Source organism: Apaloderma vittatum, unplaced genomic scaffold, assembly GCF_000703405.1.
Source record: "Apaloderma vittatum isolate BGI_N311 unplaced genomic scaffold, ASM70340v1 scaffold31062, whole genome shotgun sequence".
Classification (NCBI taxonomy): domain Eukaryota; kingdom Metazoa; phylum Chordata; class Aves; order Trogoniformes; family Trogonidae; genus Apaloderma; species Apaloderma vittatum.
The window spans coordinates 18,747-32,750 of NW_009705779.1; the positions used below are offsets into that span (position 1 = coordinate 18,747).

General features: G+C 51.8%; 1 protein-coding gene across 1 annotated transcript in view; it reads right to left on the bottom strand.

Annotated features, from left to right (window-relative positions):
• LOC104271027 (ankyrin repeat and SAM domain-containing protein 1A-like) overlaps nucleotides 1–13,897 on the bottom strand; it is a 22,245-nt gene extending 8,348 nt beyond the window's left edge. The window contains exon 1 of the mRNA XM_009865571.1: nucleotides 13,694–13,897. Coding sequence (XP_009863873.1) covers nucleotides 13,694–13,897 — 204 coding nt within the window. The remainder of the gene's footprint in view (nucleotides 1–13,693) is intronic.
• Nucleotides 13,898–14,004: the final 107 nt, after the last annotated feature.

The following is a 14,004-nucleotide window of genomic DNA, read 5'->3' on the forward strand; positions in this document are numbered from 1 at the left end:
CCGCCACCCCCCCCCCCCCCCCCCAGCCCTGCCTCTCTCTGCTCTCAGGAGAGTCACAGCTGAAGGGCTGAGCTGACAGCACTTTGCTGTTCCACATTTTGGTTTTATAAGAGAAACCTAATTAAATTGGGCTGTGGGGCAGTATGCTGCTGCAGGGGCACGCCGGCTGCGGGAACAGCAGGCTGGACAGCCAGGGCTTCAGGAGGGAAAGGCGAGGGGAAGATGGCCAAGTATTCTCTCCAAAGGGCAGCGAACATTTTCTATTCCTTCCCCCTTCAGTAAGTATTTCAGGACGCGTGTTTTGCTAAGGACTACCGGCTTGAAATCCAACAGCCGAACGTGAACGCAATGAGCTGCCCTCGGAGCAGCCAAACCCCCACCGCGCTGCTGCAAGGGCAGAGGAGGAGGAACAGTCCTTCCCGCTGCCCCTTCTGCTCTCAGATGCCCCTGGAGAAACAGCCAGGTCTGTTTGCAGACAGGACAGCCCGTGGGGAGAGTCTGCCTTTGGCGGCGGCTTTGTAGGAGTCACCGGATGCATTTCATGGAGGCAGCTGCCAGTCCCACGGCCAAACGCCGGCTGGTTCACTCCAAGGCACCCGCTCCGCTCACTTGGTTTGTGCCTGACCTAAGGCAGCGTCGTTCCCACCACTTCCATGCCCGGTGGGATAACTGGGTAGGACCCCACAAAGCTCCGAGAGCTGCTCTCCTCTTCTCCGAGAGCGCCACAGAGATAAGCCTTGAGAGGAACACAGAGCGAACGCCACAGATAAAAGATGCCCGAAGCCACGTCGCTGGGAGAGCTGCCCTCAGAGGCAGAGAAATAATTACTTAGCAAATGAGTGGCAAATTAAAGCAGCGGGTGGGGGGGAGGCAGAGACCTGCACGCACCGGGTGACCCTCTGCCTCCATCCTCCTTCGGCAGGCGGGGATGCTCGACACCCTCAATTCCTGGCAGGCCATGGTGGGACTTAGGCGGCCAACCTGGAGCAGACAGCCCCAGCATGAGAACATTTGTCTAAGAGTTGTTTGAACAGCAGAAAAATTTAGGGCTGAAGACCCTGCAGGCAACGAGGGTGGTTCGCTCCCTGCTGCGCCGCTCCGTAGGAACCAGCTGCCTGCTGGTGACTGTCACCACTCGAACTGCAGGAAAGAAATTTTTAAAAAGGGCATTTTGTTGGCTGAAGGCTCCAAGGGGGCCCCATCTGATGCCCGACCAGCACAAGGCTCCAGCGCATCACGAGCAAAACCCCGACGTGAGCAACGAGGAGAGGCAACCGCTGTCAGGGCGGCGATCGCTGGCTTATTAGCAGCAGCTTCCAACCAAAAAAAAAATAGAAAAAAGAAATTGTCCCTCCTCTTTCTTGCTCACAAATTTAAAGCCAAAAAGCCACTTTTACTGTACATTCCTGTAACAGCGGGAGATGGTGTGCTCAGCTCAGGAAAAAAGGATTAAAGGCAGCTTAACTGCCCTGACATGCACCTTACCTGGCACAAAGGTTTTTGCTCACTACAGCTCTGCCCCAAGCCCCTTGGGAGGCAACATATGTGCGAGGAATTCATCTCCGAGAGGGAGATGGCTTTTAAAGGGCTTTTTTTAAATAGATGGAAGAGGGCAGGAGCAAGTGATGGGATTTCTCCTGTAAGCCTGGCGAGCCGAGCGCTGCTGCCCGGCCCGGGGGAGGCAAAGGGAAGCAGGGGACGGATTCACACTCTCCCAGGATCCTGTTTCATGGTAACACGGCCAGTGCCAGGCCCAAGGCAAGGCAAGAGGTATTCTCCCACTTTCAGCTTTGCAAATTCAAGGAAAACTGTTTGCTATGGAGCAAGGTTACAAGCTAGTTAAATACTGTAAAGCCTACAGCTTTCTCCGGTGCTCCTTATTTTTATGTGTCACATTAAATTCCCTCAGTGCCAGTCCCTGCTCTCAGGGTACTTAACAAGGATAGACAAAGCATAGCGGCTCCAAATAAATCATTACAGTCTATTGTGCTCGAGCCTCCTGCTCAGAGAAATGTCCTTTAAACCCATCCGGATTTCATCTCCTGCGGGAAAAAAATAAAATCTGCCACTAAAATAGGTAACGAAATACAAACACGCTGGAGATCTTTTAAGCTTTATCCACCCAACAGACGAGCTGTTTAAACCAGACTCTAAACCTGGCAGCGATTAGCACACCGAGGAGCAGAGATGCTCTGCCCGGGGCCACCGCTGCCACCTGCCTCCGAGCCACGCTCCTCCGGCACAGCGACTGCCACAGGTTTGGTTCATTCCCTGCTCTCAGCTCAGGCTCCTGACCCTGCAAACCCACTTCTCTGCCCACCTGACAATTCAGGATTTACCTCCAAAGGGGCCTCCTAAGCACGGAGGGCTCCCGGCCACAGAGATCCAGCCGGGGTCTGCCACGGGTTTTGCCTCTCCGGGGACGTCTCGTTTGCTTCTCAGCGCCAGCCCCATCCTCCCCGACCTCTGCACAGCAAACCGGGCTGCCCAAGGGTCTTAGGTCTGTCCCTGAACGAGGCAAGAGCCTTCTCTTCACTGGGCTGAGGAGGGGATGAGGGCAGCCGGGTCCGCACCCGGCAGCTCACGGAGGAAAAGGGAATGAGGCTCCCGTCGCCCAGATGAAACAAAGCCCCGTGGTTACGCAGGGCTGCTCTAAAGGGCAACTGCCTTGACGCAGGGCTGCAAAATTTTCAGAAGAACTGCTGTGAGGATCCGTGAGGAGGTCTGGGGGGCAGTTTGGTTTTGATTTTTAAATAATATCCCAATACAGGTTTGCTTGGTTTTAGGATTTTTCCCTTGTTTTTTTTTAAACACAGGTCCTCTTTGGTGCTGACACAGGTCAGCAACCACATCAGAAGGTCAGTGCTGGCAGCCTGACCCCAGGCTCGCCCCAGCCCCGCCCCGGGTCCTCTGAGGACAATAGCCCCGTTTCCTCTACAATCCCCCAGCAGCAGCCTCAGAAATGCCAATGAGAATCAGAGAGACTCTCTCCAACGATGTCTTTCATACTTCATTCGTTGTGACAAGTGGTTTTCACCTTGCGCGTCTCTCCCGGCTGCGGGGCCAAGTGAGCGCAGCTCAGGGCTGCACCGGGGCCAGAGCTCTCGCTTTCACCCACGCTGGGGGGCACAGGGGGTCATCTGAAAGCCTTGTTCACCCCAACACTTCACCATTTGCTGCTCACTTCCATCAGGACCCAGCTCTCAGCATTTCCTGCACTGCAGGTGGCTTGGCCAAGGTTTGTTCCTGTTACGTCAATCCAGATTTTAGGATAGCACCTCGTGCACACGCTGACCAGTCTTGGTCAGAAAACCTTTGGCCATTTTTTGATTCCAAAAGACCTAGAATGATCCCTAAAAAAATTCCACCAGGAAGCAGAGGCTGAGGTTTTTTTTGCAGTAGACACAAGAGCACAATTTCTCCCTGAAGCCTCGGCTGCAGACACGTGTGTTGGGTCGAGGGAGGGAGCATCTCTCCAGCGTGAGTGTCTCTACAATCCATCACCCAGCCCAGTCCTCCTCCACTCCCTCTCGCAATCCAAAGACCAGCCGAGCTACAGATATCTAAAACTGGACAAGGTGAATCCCACTCCCTCAGTCCAAACCAGCTGCCAGTCCGGAGGGGTTTTCATCCCCCAACGTGCCCTTCAGCTTCCTCAGAGCTGAACAGAGCTTCCTCCCCAGAAAGGCACAAACACACAGACGACGAGGGGCACCTCGGAACCCCACCTCTGCCCCCCTCATGGCCCCAGGGAGGGCAGACATCTGCCAGTGACCCACATCCTCATCCAGGGAGCCCCAAAGGATGCCAGCGCAGCCGACCTGCCTGCAGGAACACCGGCTTTTAGAGAAAGGGTCTGCTGTCATCATGCTTCGCATCTTGCACTGTAATTAAACAGCCTGCAAGGCTCCAGGTTCCTCAGTAAAGAAAAAAAGCCAAAAAAGCACAGTCAGAGGTTACGCTGTAGGAAGGCAGGGTCCCCTCCTGCTAGTTAGGTGACCCTGAGGGCGCGCGTGCCAAAACCGGAGCTGCTGAAACCTGCCAGCACTGCTCCTCCAGCCGGGCTCTCTGCAGGCACTTAACTACCCAATTTTCAGATGCTGCGTCTTGCACAGAGCCTGGCTTCAGTCCATTCTCTCTTTCCAGCTAAGGAAGGGCTCGAGGCAAAGAAAGTTTCGTATAGGACGCGTAGTCTTATCCAGCCAGCAATGCAGTTTAATGAATCCCGACTGTCTCGCTAAGCTCACGCTAACGCAAGTGCTGTCTCTGTTACTAAATCCTGTATTAAAGACAGGCGACGGGCTGCAGGGAAGACGGGGACCAGAATGTGTTTGCTATTAAAAGCAACAGATGCAAAACCCAAACACAGCTTTTCCAGACTACAAAGGCTTCTGCAAACATCTACAGCAGAGTGCCTTCAGCTGCGTGAGCCAAAGCATCCATTTTTTTCCCTGCATTAATGCATACAAAGCTCTTTTTCCCCTCAGTACATTCAAGACAATTTGCATCTTGTCAAGGATTTTGCTGCCATTGCTACTGCTTTACTTTTGGCAGCCAGAAGCCTGGATGCAGGAGATGGACGCACACCCAGCTCACCACAGACCCAGCCTAAACATGGATAATATGCAGAAAACGGGGAGCTTGCACCTCCCTTAGCCTCAGCATTGCTTCAGCTTCTCCTTTTCAGGTGAAAAAAGGAAAAAGAACCCTCACTTTGGTCATCTTGGTACCAGCCAGCTGCAGCTTTCAGGAACTTAACGCGAGCAGGCAGTTTGGCGTTTGCAGCCCAGGAGATAGTGGCTCAATTCCACGCCCGGCAAAGGGATTTGGTGAGTCCTGAGCTGCCAGGCTTGTAAAAAGCCTTCACGGCCCCACAGCCTGGAGCAGCATCCCGAGGATCAGGGAAATTCAGGACGATGAGCTCCAGCGAAAGCATTCCTGGGAGCTGACAAAGCCACCGCAGCCGGCAGTGAGCTCCCTCTCCCCAAATCTATTCGTGGTTGGGTGATGAAGCAGCTTCTGTCCCTGCAGGGTTTGGCCTCATCCAGCCCCATCCGAGCAGGGTGCGGGGTGCCGCCGGCCGAGCCCTGCTCCCATCGCGTGCGGGACTGCGCGGATCTGCACTTGGGAGTAAAAAGCCCGGCTAATATATCTCCTTCAACAGGACAACAGCAGCTAATGCCTCGTTAATGGACTAATTTATCAGCTTATCCTAGAAACAAGCTTTCCTCCCGTTTATCTGCACGATTTGCGCTTGGGGGCTTTTCATCCAAGACCCGCGGTGACAGCACAGAGTGTCACCCCCTGTTACAGACAGAAAAAGCTAAAACCTCCCAAAATAACGCTTCGATTACGGGCTGGATACCTGCAGCTCTGCCAGCCGCCCCTGGCTGCTCAGCTCTAGCTGCTCTTACCTTGGAGCAGGCCACCGACCCCAAAACCGGGGGGGCACACCCCAATTTCAGAGCCAGGGGACTTGGCCACACAAATACGTATTTAATTGGTCTCGTGATCCACGAATGCCTTCCCTTATCTGCACTTTGAGATAGTTCAGTGGAAACCAGGGGGGAAGAAGTTTTCGTTTAGCTAAGGGCACGATGACGAAGCGCCAGCTCTTCACAGAGCATCGGCTGTGGAAAGGGCTCGTACACAAAACCCGACAATAAATCCTAGATTAGCACACAGCCACTTCATTTTTGTTTAATTTTCCTCCCCATGCAGACTGGCAGCGGGACAATGGCAACGGAGGGAATCGGTCACGGTTGTCAAGTTCAGGCAATTTTATTGAGAGAAAAAAATAATTAACTGCCACTTTAATGGCTTTTTTAGTGTTTATTGGGCCTGGAGCTACTAATGAATCAAATGTAAGTATCTTCTAAATTGCCAGTTCTGCTCCACCCACTTTGCCCCTCAAAACCCACTGCGACTCGCTGCTCTCCGTGAAGTCCATTCCCATCACCTGGGGAGGTTCAGAGCAGCTCTGCCACCTTTCCCCGGTCAGAACCACGTGTGAGCAGCCGAAACACGCTCTCAAAGCCCAGCTCATTGCATGTCTCATGCTTCCCTTCCAGAGAAAACCCCCAAACCACCATCCACGGCGTCATGGACAAAGCACAGTCCTTGTGAACCACCCAAGTAGCATCTGAAAGCCACCGGAGAGTCGTCCAAAAAACCTCAATGTATGAATTGATTGCCGGTCAGAACCACGTGTGAGCAGCCGAAACACGCTCTCAAAGCCCAGCTCATTGCATGTCTCATGCTTCCCTTCCAGAGAAAACCCCCAAACCACCATCCACGGCGTCATGGACAAAGCACAGTCCTTGTGAACCACCCAAGTAGCATCTGAAAGCCACCGGAGAGTCGTCCAAAAAACCTCAATGTATGAATTGATTGCCACTGAGATCCTTGGCAAAAATTCCTGCGCAAAGGTCCAATTCCACTCTTACGGGATTCTCATCCAGGGCACCAAAACCAGTCTGGGGACCAGGGAAGAAAAGCATTTCCAGGAGGTCGGCAGCAACGATAAACAGGAGACAATATCGTGCAACGTGGCCAATGCGCGCCCTGCCTGTGCCATAAAAACAAAAATCATTTCAGCAATAAATCTGCCAGCCGGCATGAACCAGGCCAAAGAGACCCCCAGATCTGAATGGCAATGGCTAGAGGGTGGAGTGCCAGCACGGCTGGGTATCAGCAGCACCTACTTCCACACGTGGTGGCTCAACACGCCCGGATTTACACGCTCGGCCGCCCACCGGCGCTGCAGGACAAGAGCTTTGCAGCCCAGGCTTCAGGGAAACCAAGCCCAGAACCAACCACTCAGGAGCTTCTCTCCAGCTCAACAGAGCTTGCTTCAGCTTGAAACCAAGCCTACCTGCCCCAGCACAACCTATACACGGGGGCTTACCCGGGTCTGTACTAAAATATTCTCCAAGAGCTGCAACCACACCAAGTTTTCATTTTTGCCAAGGGCAGAAGCAGTAAAACGCTCTCTGTGGGATCTCTGAGAGGTCACTGCTCTCCAGGGACCCTTTCTGGGTGCAAAACGCTACTGGAATATGTCAGTTAAGTTCTCCCCAGGTGGCTACTACAAAAAGTTTTATATGAAAATAGGCAAAAAATCCCAAACCTCTGGGGCACACACATTCTCAGAGCGCGCTAAAAGCCCAGGTGCTGCTCAGGAGACCAGCAACCATGAGCCAAGCTGAGGGGTTGTGAGGTGGATGATGCAAAGCAGAGCTAAAGAATTTACCGCAGACACCAGGAGCTCCGGCACCGCAGATACTGGCTGAAAACGAGGACAGAGGCAGATGTCAGGTGGCCCCCAAGCCACGGGGACCTGCAGGGTGAAGGGCACCCAGCTCCGGGAGCGTCCCCTGTCCTCGCACCCAGCCCAGCAGACGCTCGCCGTGCCTCAGCTCTGCTCACACGCCAAGCCAGAGCCTCAGCTCTAGGATTTTTTATCAACCGTTTGCCTGCACACGCACACAGAGGAGAGAAGAAAAAGGTTCTTTCGTAACGAAGACCACCGAGGGCTAATCTAACTTGGCACTGAGCTACAGTTAATCAAATTAATGTCACTACTCCAAATTACTTGCGGACACTCTGTTCTTCCAAAGCCATCATTTTTCTACTACTTCTCCCCTATGATAAAAAAAAATAATAAAAAAAATTAAAAAAAAAAACAAAAAAACAGAGGAGCCCACGGCACTACACGAGGAGAACAGATTTCCATTTCTGACGCTGTCTCATTGAATCAGCGTTCACTGCTTTCCACACACTCCATGGGAATCCAGGCTTGAACAATTAAAAAAAAACCCATAAAAAATGGTTTATGTTCTCTTTTACCTGCTCATTTGTGAATCAAAATAGCTTTGGACCGAATAAAAAGTTCAACTACATAATAACGGCGCGATTGCCAGAGCATGTGAGGTTTGCCCTTCTCAGATGTCAGCCAGTTGTCTGGGGGAGCAGCAAACATTCAGCCCTCCGAGGGAAAGGAAAAGCTGCTGCGAGCATCTCGGACACATTTACGGGATCTGTGGGATCACAAAATCCTGTAGCGAGGGTGCAGGTAATGGCATTTCCTTCCCCATTTCTGTGGGGGGGGAATTCCTCCAAGAATTACTGCAATTCCTTCTCAGGACACTGGCAACGTCCCTCCTGTGCTCGGAAGCGCAGAGCTCAGCCTGGCCTTTCCCCCCGGGGTCGCTCTCCTGTTTGCAGCCGGTCACTGGGATGCACTGGTGCAAAACCAGTTTCCCACAGACCCCCCAAAGGGGTCGTCTGCTGCAGGGACATCGGTGATCACGGTTGACGTGATGGGCCCAAGCTCTAGGAGCAGCAGAACCCTTCTTGGTCCATATTCTTGTGACATTTTTCCTACTCTTGGAGCTCCCCCAGCTCATTAGCAGTCAAGGACAACGAAGCTGATTTGCAGTGCCTTTTTCTGAGTGACACTGCTCACTCAGAGCTGGTGATCTGACCTTTTCTTTTTCCCTGCTTGACAAGGGACGGGGCGCGACGGGTCTCCTGCAAGCCCGCGGGCGCACGACGCCGTGCAGGAGGCAGCAGGGCTGGCGTCTCGGGGCTGGTGGGGTGTTCTTGGCTCGTTAGCGCCGTTAACGCTTGGCACGCGACTCCGCTGAGGATTTTATTCTCCTTTGCAAAGCTGTATTTTTGCTAAGTCAATACCGTGCAGCCCATGCCAGCAATACTCAGCTAGCAGCTTCAACTCAGTCAGGTTCACCCGCTGCACAAATAAACCTTTCCCCTCTAATGAAAGAATTCCAGTAAGCTGCGAAGCAGAGATGGAGAATTTGAAGCGTCATCTCTGTTTTAGCTTGTTTTTTTTTTAAAAAAAAATCCCCAGCTGGCTGAACAGGCTGCTCTTCGAATTAAAGCCCCATATTAAAAGCAGAAGTTGAGTGTCACAGTCCGATTGCCCCAAGCCAGCGGTGCTGGCGGGGAAGGTCACTCGGTGGCAACGCAGAAAATGAGTGAAAGAATCTGCTCGCTGGGACTGCGGGGTTTGTGCTGGAGAGTAACAGCGAGAATGTCAGAAAAAGCCTCTGCTCTAACATTGCTCAGAAACAGCACAACAAAGCCACTGCAGGCAGCTTAAAGGGAATATAAGAATTTCTCCAGACACAGAAATGTGACCCAATACGCAGATGGAAGGAGAACTCAGCGTTTTAGAAGACTAAGCTACCTAAATCCATCTTGCACAGCTCATTTCTTCCGTTGACCAAGCCAAAAGGTTACACACCTGAAATAAATAGGTTTCGGTCCCTCCCAGAAACACGTACACTAGCAAGTAAGCTTTAACATCGCGCCAAATCAATGTTTAAATAATCCTGCTGACTTGTGCTAGCAATATCCACCCTCGACTGAAGTCAATACTTGAGCAAGATCATTTACTCTGAACCAGTCACCAACATTCTCGGGTTTGCATTTGAAACCGGTCAGCGACAAAGAGGTGCTCTCGTGTGCCTTATCACACGCTGAAGCGTTTTGTTTCGTTCTGCAGATTTAACAAGAATTTTAAAACATGGAAACACTCATCCAGGAGCTCTCAGTGGAGCTTTCAGTGATGCAACAAAGCAAGACATCCGCGAGGCCAGCGCTGCAAACTCAGCCCGTCGGCAGCGTCCCATCGCGGCTCCGCTTCCTCACCCCAAGGAGCTGTGCCCAGGCAGGATGACGATTGTTGCATTTACGCTTTAACACCTGCGACTCCCTTCTTCCCACGCTTGCGCCGACTCGTTCACCTCCGCTAACCAAGTCACGAGCCCTCAAGGATCTCCGCAAATTCAAAAATTGAGAATATTCCCAACAAGCCCGGCCTGACGTGGCTCAGAACCAACTGGTGGTGCAAGTGACACCACTATTATCTGTCCTGAACTCCTCCAAAAGAGACCCAGCCCCGGCAGAGACACACACACATGGGGACGGTCAGTCCTGACTGCAGCCACCGCTCTCTCACCTCTCTGCAACAGGAATTTTCAGTTTGCTGACAACTGAAGCGCTGACCTCGCCAGCTTGCGGGCAACGGGTCCCTCTGGAGCACGAAACCTCCAGCTCTGGGTGCTAAAACCTGGTCCCAGATGCGGAGCGGCAATTCCCAAGAGCAGAGAAGCCTTGACACTCGCAGCTCACCTCAGCCGTCTGCTCAAACACAAGCCCAAAGCTGCCCCTTCCCCAGTTCTCCTGCAGATGCCCCTTGCACCGAGTCGGCCGGTCGCGTGTCCGGAGAGCACAGCTCAGCGCCTCGGAGCGAGTCTTCTCTGGATTTCTGCAAACAGCGGAATTATTACTCTTGGAAACAATGCATGTTTCTGCTTTCCCAGATTAACATCTAATTAAGAGGCCTGATATATTTACAGAGCACTTTCCAAAATCACTTTACCACACCACATGTTCATGAATCACTTCCCTTATCCAGGGTGGCGGGGTAAAGACTTTGCTAATACAGGGTGCAAATTAACACAAGAGCCAGCTGAAAATACACAGGAAAAGAGGAATTCCTCAGACCAGAACCAGCTACAGCATGGGCTAAAAGAGCACTACAAAGCACCAGATGAGCTTCTGCCCCCTCTAGTTTTTGTCTCTTACCAACTCCGTCCTACTGGCTGGGTAGAGAGTACATTTTAACACCTATTTTTTTTTGGAAGTGAGGAACGGCACCGAACGCCACCGTGCCAGCCAACGCTGGGTTTCACCCAGTCCCCACCGTGGTTTTCTCAATCCTACTTTGAGTTACTATGTCCTGCAGGCTGAGCATTCTTCACACACATATTAAAGGGCTCCTCTTCCAGGAGGCTGCTCGTTCTAAGCTGTTCTACCACCCAACGGTTTGCTCTCGTAATGCTTTTTTTGCCCACCTAATGTCCCAGCTTCTTGTTTGCTTGCCGCCGGGCACGCAGGGAGGGAGCATCTGAGAAAAACTCCAGCACCCTACACAGGGACTTAACATCATGAGAAATCTAATACTAAAATCAAGAGCACTTCTGTATCAAAAGAGTCCAATTTCTTGAATTTTGCTGCTAAAACTTCATTAGCCTCATCGCCCACCCGGCTATTTGCAAACCAGTATTGTTTGGACCTTGAAACATTTAACACAATGAGGCCCTAATAAAGACTAACGCTTTCACAGAAACTGTTCTAACTTCAGGATAAATACTGCTAGTTTGCAATATTCTTCGTCAGCCACTGAAAGTGGCATTAATGAAGAAATTGTTATTCTAAAAGAAGAAAAGGAATGGACAACCTGCCCCAGCAGCAGCCAAGCTTCCAGGTCCTCTCAGTACTCGCCAGCTTCAGAGTTTACCACTGTTTTAATAATTCATCTGAGAACATCACAATCACTACTAGAACCAAAGGAACTACTTGTTCCTTACTTGTACAGCATCTGCAAGTTTTACTCCCACATCAGAAGCTGAAGGCAAGCAACACCACAGAGGAAAAGATCCTCAATATTTCAACTTTCAGATTGGGCTGGCTGTATTAGCTTGAAGTTCCAAGGACTTGGGTGAAAGGATTTAAAGCCAGCCTTGGCACGGGTGCCAGAGTCAGCTTCCTAGCAAAAGGGATAAGCAGCGACATGGAAATCAGTCAGGGTTTGCAGGAAATCTCTGTTAAATTATTTGACCTTTTAAATTTGATAGGAAGGAAAGCAAGGAGAGTGTCCCATTCTCCGAAACGAGCAGAAGCTGATTTCCTATGCTGGGAGCAGTTACCCAGCAATGGATGGGGAAGAAAAACATCAACCATGAGCTGTATTAAAAAGCAACTCCTACCACATGCACCATAAAAATCACACAGCGAGACGCACACAAGGAGCCTTCTCTTTCATCTCCTAAATGACAGAATTCTGCATCAGACAGTTTGCAACTAAGTGTTGCTATTTACTGCAAATAAACACAGTCAACAAAAATCCCTGCTTCCGAGCCTCCAGCTCCTTCCTCTCTGGGGACAAGTGGGAAGTTAATTTCCTTCATCGGGGCACTTCTGTGCTGAGAGAGGTCTGTCACCACGCTGCTCAGGCAGGGCCAGTCGGAGTAAAGGCGTTTTTATCTGCTCGCTGCTGGAGTGAGAGCAGCTCGCTGATACCACAGAGGTCAAAGAGCCACCAGCAGAGCATCCCCAAGCAGGGATCTGGGCGAGATTATTCCCTTTAAATCCATTGGACCATCTTTGGAGCATCCCCAAAGTCGCACTGAACCACCCCAGCACCCAGGGATGCTGAAACCTCGCACAGAGCTGAGAACACCTGCCCGAAGCTCAGCCATAGCAGGGGCCGAGGGTCGGGGCCACCTTGAGTGGGACACTGCAGGGCTGGGAGCATCAGCAGGCGGGGCTGGAGCCCGACGAGGGGACCTGGGGCTTCTGCGGGGGCAGCTCACCCCAAATCCTCCCCAGGGAAGAGGGGAGGTGCCACACTCAGAGCAGGATACAGCGGAAGGTGCGTGGCAAGACCATCGCCTGTCGCCGGCAGTTCCTCTGCTACAGGGGCATAAACTCCAGTAAAACCCAGTAAAACCCAGCTCTCCAGGGCAGTGCTGGCCCTGCCAGGCTAAGGGGAGAAGGGGAGAGGCTGCTTGCCATGGAAGCCAGGTGGCACAGCTGGATGTTGCCACAGGATTCAACTTACAGGGGTGCTTGGAGATCCCACAACATTCACGTTTGTCCTGTTGGTCAGGTCTTTGAAAAGTGTCATTACATCCTGCCTTTAAGTACTCCTACTGATGCTGCTCCGACACTTCCTTGCCCTCGATCCATGCCCTGTCCCTCCTTCCCTTCCTTCTCCAGTTGCCCCTAGACCCCCTCTCTGCTGTCGGGGGGCTGCTGTGTTACCCCAAACCCCTCTGCCCAGTTCAGGGTGCAGCGTGGAGCCCACCTCCTCCTGGCTACCATCACCTCTCCACACCGTCCTCAGTGCCTGAGAGATGCCCCCTCTCCCTTTCCAAGGCAGGGTATCACACCAGTCCAAATGACTTTTCCGAAGGTTTACATCCATTTTTAGAAATTCTTTATTTGCAAAGCTTGGAGGCCACACTCGAAAAGCATTTCTTTAAGCTGTGCATGAAGAACCCTCCTGCGGCACCAAGATTTTCCATCTTTGCAGTTCATCGTTCCAAGGGAATCCTCAATTTTTACACTGCGCAGCTTTAAGTTTCTAGACACTGGTCATTAAAAAACCTCCATGGCATTAAGCATTACTGTGTTGTCATCACTAGGTCTCAAAGCCAACTGTGTCAATGCAATAAGGTTTCAGCTCATTAACATCCTGGCTGCATGCTTAGAGTAAGGATACCTCCAACCAGAGGTCTGCCACCTCCTTGTCAGTCCGTAACATGGACTGCAGTGATTTCATCAAACCACGAGTAGATTTCAGTTCCCATTTCTGGAGTAAATTGGAGAGTAAAGACTTGGGGGGCAGAGTAGATAAAATTTTACACCAAAATTATAGCGGAAAAAACGTAATGCCTGAATTAAATGTGTAGAGGAATGACCCTGATCCAAGTCAACCCCCATTTCTTCCTTTTGTCTCACCTTCCACACCCTCCCCAAGCCCGTTCTGCTGGGCTGCGGGACCCAGAGCCGCTCTGCAGCTGACCCGGGGTATCGATCCCCCGGCAAAGCTTTGGCCAACGTGTTCCTTAGAGCCCGCGGGTCCCGCCCAGCGACTTACCAGGAAGCGGACATCATCAAAGCCGTTCAAAAGCAGCTTACTCTCATATTGCTGCAGGCCAATGGACTCCAGCCACTCCCCGACACTCTGCTCCAGCATCCGCGAACCTGACGAGAGAGGAATCGGCAGACGCTTGAAAAGGGAGAAACCGTTAAGGCGGTAGCAGCGGCACTCTGAGGAAGACAGATGGCATTGCCACATCATAGTCATTACCATAAAGAAACTCAAAAAATTATGCTCAGAGTACAACAAATCAGCCGGCAGACAACTCCTCCGGGGTGCACAGACCATGGACAACAAGCATCCAGCGG